The 4828-nt window shown below is 33.9% G+C and overlaps 1 protein-coding gene across 2 annotated transcripts in view; it reads left to right on the forward strand.

Annotated features, from left to right (window-relative positions):
• Window positions 1–2524, forward strand: part of LOC110269028 — a 3578-nt gene extending 1054 nt beyond the window's left edge. Inside the window, exons 1-3 of one of the 2 annotated variants that reach the window (XR_002357925.1) lie at window positions 7–321; window positions 685–756; window positions 1025–2524. Coding sequence is in view for 1 of the 2 variants with exons in the window: in XM_021116265.1 (XP_020971924.1) it covers window positions 42–321; window positions 1025–1043 (299 nt within the window). In the remaining variant the exon portion in view is untranslated. Of the gene's footprint in view, window positions 1–6; window positions 322–684; window positions 757–1024 lie in introns of those variants that run through there. The other variant, XM_021116265.1, reaches the window with a different exon arrangement.

Raw genomic sequence — 4828 nt, forward strand, 5'->3', positions numbered from 1 at the left:
CTCCTTCTCTAATATTCTCTCTCTTTCCTTCTCTCTGTCAGCCTTCTCCACTCTTACTGCCGTACGCCACCTTTACCTTCTCACTGCTTACACGTCTAACTCTCAAGGTCACCGCAGAACTATCATTGTGCGCCTTATACCCAGTTCGAGGAGAACCATTGTTGCCGGAGACAGAATCATCTGCCATCCTCCTTCCTTCTCTGGCTCTGCGACTATAATTTTCTCTACCTCTCTAACTATCTGTGACACTGTGACTACATCTCTTTTTCTATGGTCTCTGGCTCGCTGCTGCTCTTCTCCTCCTCTTTGCCACCAATTTAGGTAAGACCTCTATTTTATCCTCTTTAACATTCAATTTGTTGTACTTATGCTATATTGTTTTTTTTTTTTTGTTCTAAATATGTTTATGATATATTATTAATGATTCTGTTGAATTTTGAGTTATTAATTTATTAAATTTTTATTTGAATTCAGTTTATTAATATTGAATTAATGCTATTGAACTTGAGTTATAAATTCAATTTTTTTAGTTTATCATTTTTTCCCCTTGTTCTGGTCTAAATTTATTAACTTATTATGAAATGCTCTTATATACTATTGTTTAGTGCAACGTCTTATAGGTGTTTGGTATATGGTCTCATTTAATAGCTTACTAACGCAATGCACTTGCTTGTCATGTCAAAGGGTGAAGAAAAAAAGAGGACAAAAAAAGTGATCCAAAAACCACTTAAGGACAAAGAATGAGAAGATTCTAATGTAAATGTAGTTGAAATAAGTCTTGAATTGTTGGTCCATTTTAGTCAGCTTTCTAACAAATTAATTGGCGAAATAAAAAGGAGAATAAGTATATAATTTGCTTTGCTCAAATTTTAGAATTTTTAAATTAGTAAAAGTAGATCACTCTATATGTATGACTTGTTTAGAAAAAATTTTAGATTAAGTATTGTGCTTCCTTATTTCTATACTTCATCTGGTAAGAACTGTTTGCAATCTTTTCATCATTTTGAACAAAACTTGCTTACAGGATGTCCATGACGAGTTAAAGATCTATGACCAAGGCTCCTGCCATGAAGGATTAGTATAATTCTAATCTATTTTCTTAGTTTTTTCTTATAAAATCTTACCTGAATTGGCGGTGTAGGAAAGGAGAAGAGCAACAGCAAGTCAAATATTAGAGAGGAAGAGATACAGTCACACTGTCACAAATAGTTAAAGAGGTAGAAAAAATTGTAGTCATAAAGCTAAAGAGCCAGAGAGGGGGAGAAGGGTGGTGGACGATTTTGCCTCTGGTGACGACAACAGTTCTCCTCAGACTGGGTGTCAGGTGTGCAATGACAATTCTGGGATGACCTTGAGAGTTAGACATGTAAGCAGTGAGAGGGGGAGGGTAGCATACAGTGATGAGAATAGAGGAGGTGGCGGAGAGAATGAGAGAGAGAATCTGAGAGTAGGAGAGTGACAGTACAGAGAAAATAAGGTTAGGAGTTAGGATTTTTTGAGAACTAATATATATAGTAGATATATTTTAATCATTTTGTTTAATAAGGATAACGTAGTCATTTTATATAAAAAAAAATAATTAGACTTATTTAAAATTTGGTTTACTTGATTTTTTATCGAACTGATTTATTCGGTTCTGTTGAGTTTGAAAAACTGAAATGATGATCAAACATTATTAAAATATAAATTAAAAAATTATTAAAATATTAAGTGTTCAAATTATTTCCAATTGGTTGTTTGATGTTGCTGTGAGGAAGAAAAAAAAATTAATTTCCATAATGGGTCAAAAGCCAAATAGGCCCAAGCAGAACATTGAATTAATTTAGCCTTGTGCAAATAAGCCCATGATTTATTATGGACTACAATATTTGACCTCTTGTCCTTGCAGATGTCCCTCTTTGATGACAAAAGGGGGAGAAAAATGAAAAAGGGGAAGAAAAAGAGCTGAATTGAAACTGTTTAGTTTCCTTGATTAAAACTGTTTTTGCCTTGTTTTGCTCTGTTTTATGATTTGATTTGGCTCTGTTTTGAGCACTCTATTTTAGTGGATTGATTTCACCTTGAGTTTTGATTATTATTGATAAATATATTTACTCAAGTGCACATGTGCTGTCTGGACTATGGAATTTTATTAAGGTGTTTGATAAGCATTTTCTTGTGAAAATATGGCTCGGTCTTAAAGGTTCCAAATTCTTGAAATCTTATCTTTTAAGAACCTTTGGAGCTTGTACACAATATTTTCTTTCTTGAATATTTTGTTAATCAGGCACACATTAAGGGAGAGCACATTGAACAAAAGAAAGGGGGAGATTTCGGCAAATCTTCAAAGGAAAGTTTTCTACCCTAACTCTTTCAATTCAGTTTAATAATGTTTATCATCAAGGGAGAGATTGTTTAGTCGTTTAGAAAACTGAAATGATGATTAAACATTATTAAAATATAAATTAAAAAATTATTAAAATATTAAGTGTTCAAATTATTTCCATTTGGTTGTTTGATGTTGCTGTTAGGAAGAAAAAAAAATTAATTTCCATAATGGGTCAAAAGCCAAATAGGCCCAAGCAGAACATTGAATTAATTTAGCCTTGTGCAAATAAGCCCATGATTTATTATGGACTACACTGTTAGTGGTAAGAAGAAAAAAAATTAATTTTCATAATGGGCCAAAAGCCAAACAAGCCCAAGCTGAACATTGAATTAATTTAGCCTTGTGCAAAATTAATAATGGCTGAACCTTGTAAAGGTAGTAAGAAACAAGTGGCCCAAAATCTTGAAGGAATCCATTCGGTGATCACAAGGAAGCTTCCTCAAGTAACCAAAAGTCTAACACGTGACTTTATGTCTTGGTAACTGGAAGTTAAAATTCAATTTAATTTAATTACATTGAAAGCTTCACACGTTACTTCATTTCTTGGTAACTGTAATTTGGAATTCAATTCACTTTAATGTAATTCAAAGCTTCCACCGAAAGCTTCCTCCTTTCTCTTTTCTCTCTCTTTTCTCCTTTGATCACATCTATCACTCAAGAAAAAGATAGAAGAAAAATGAAGCCTCAGAATAAAAGCCTATGAAAAAAGGCTAAGAAAGATCTTTACCACAGAAGAAAAGATTTGAAGAAAGGCTTAAAGATTTGTTGCCAAGAAAGAAAAAGATCGGCCTTGGTCAGGAAGCAAATCTATCTTGGTAAAAAGTTTATTTCAATTTTTGTTCCACCAAAAGAAGATAGCCTCTGAGTCTTGATGCGTGAGCATCTTTCCTATTTTTTCCTAGTGAATTTGCATGTAATTTGTTGAGTTTAATTAAGAATTAATTATATTTTAGCCACTATGGATGCTATTTTGAGTTTTGTGCAATATTGTTTATTTTAGGTAGCATTCGGCTGGATTTGATAGAGTTTCTACAGCACAAGAATCAAAGGAGATGGCAGCGAGGAGCGACGCGCACGCGTGCCTGACGCGTGCGCGTGATTTGGAGCTATCCATGGCGACGCGTACGCGTGATATGAAGATTTGTTCATCGATGCGTCTGCGTGACCGACGCGTCCGCGTGACCGACGCGTCCGTGTGACTCGCGAAAAGGACCATCGACGCATACGCGTAACATGCGCCACGTGCAGAAAAAGCAGAAAAACGTTGGGGCGATTTTTGGGCTGTTTTGACCCAGTTTCCAGCCCAGAAAACACAGATTAGAAGCTGCAGAATGGACAAAGCAAGTGGTCCCCACCCATCAGCTGAAGACTTGTTAATTAATTCGAATTTAAATTCAAATCTTATCTTTTAGGAAAAGATATTATTTTTAGTTTTAGATAATTAGATTTATTAGGATTAGTTATAAAAGGGATAAGAGACCTCTCTTTTGAAGGAGGTCCCAGGGGGGGATACACAGTACATTTTACCTGAATCCTTATTTTCCCTCTCAATCATGAGCAACTAAACCTCCATTGTTAAGGTTAGGAGCTATGTCTATTTGTATGGATTGATTTTATTGTTTTTTCTATTTTAATTTATGCATGGATTTATATTTCAATAATTGTTTTCGTTCTTATTTTATGAATTTGGGTGGAAAGGAAGTATGACCCATATTCTAATTGAGTTCTTGTAAAACTTGGAAAAGCTCTTTACTTAAACAACAGCTTGAAAACATATTATACTAAATTTCTAATTGTTTGTATTTAACGGGATACGTGACATATAATCCCCTTATTTTTTGGATAATTAGGATTCTTTTGGCATATAAACTAGAAATTGATCATCACCCTCTAATTGGAATTAATTGACCAAGGAAATGGCAGTTAATAAATTTTAGAGGAGACTAGGAAGGTCTAAGGAATTAGGGTCTAGTCACATATAGTTTGCCATGAATTAAATCTTGCATAATTAAAATAGTTAGTAAGAAAAATAAATCCGGAAAAATAGATAACTCTGAAGCCTTAACTGCTTTCTCCACATTTTATTCCTCACCTATTTATCTGCATGTCTTCAACTTTGAATTTACTTTTTAATGCTTTTGAACTTCCAAACATTATTTTCTGCTTGCCTAACTAATCCTATCAAACGCTATTGTTGCTTAATCCATCAATCCTCGTGGGATCGACCCTTACTTACGTAAGGTATTACTTGGTACGACCCGGTGCACTTGCCGGTTAGTTTGTGTGGTTAGAAATTCCACACCAAGTTTTTGGCGCCGTTGCCGGGGATTGACTGTGATTAACAACTATTAGTTGTTTGATTGCTTAGATTAGGCATTTTATTTTTAATTTTATTAAAATCTATTTTTTTAAAAAATATTTTTAAATAAATAAATAGCACCAATATTTGTCTTAATTCCT

The sequence above is a fragment of the Arachis ipaensis genome, chromosome B02, assembly GCF_000816755.2.
Source record: "Arachis ipaensis cultivar K30076 chromosome B02, Araip1.1, whole genome shotgun sequence".
Classification (NCBI taxonomy): domain Eukaryota; kingdom Viridiplantae; phylum Streptophyta; class Magnoliopsida; order Fabales; family Fabaceae; genus Arachis; species Arachis ipaensis.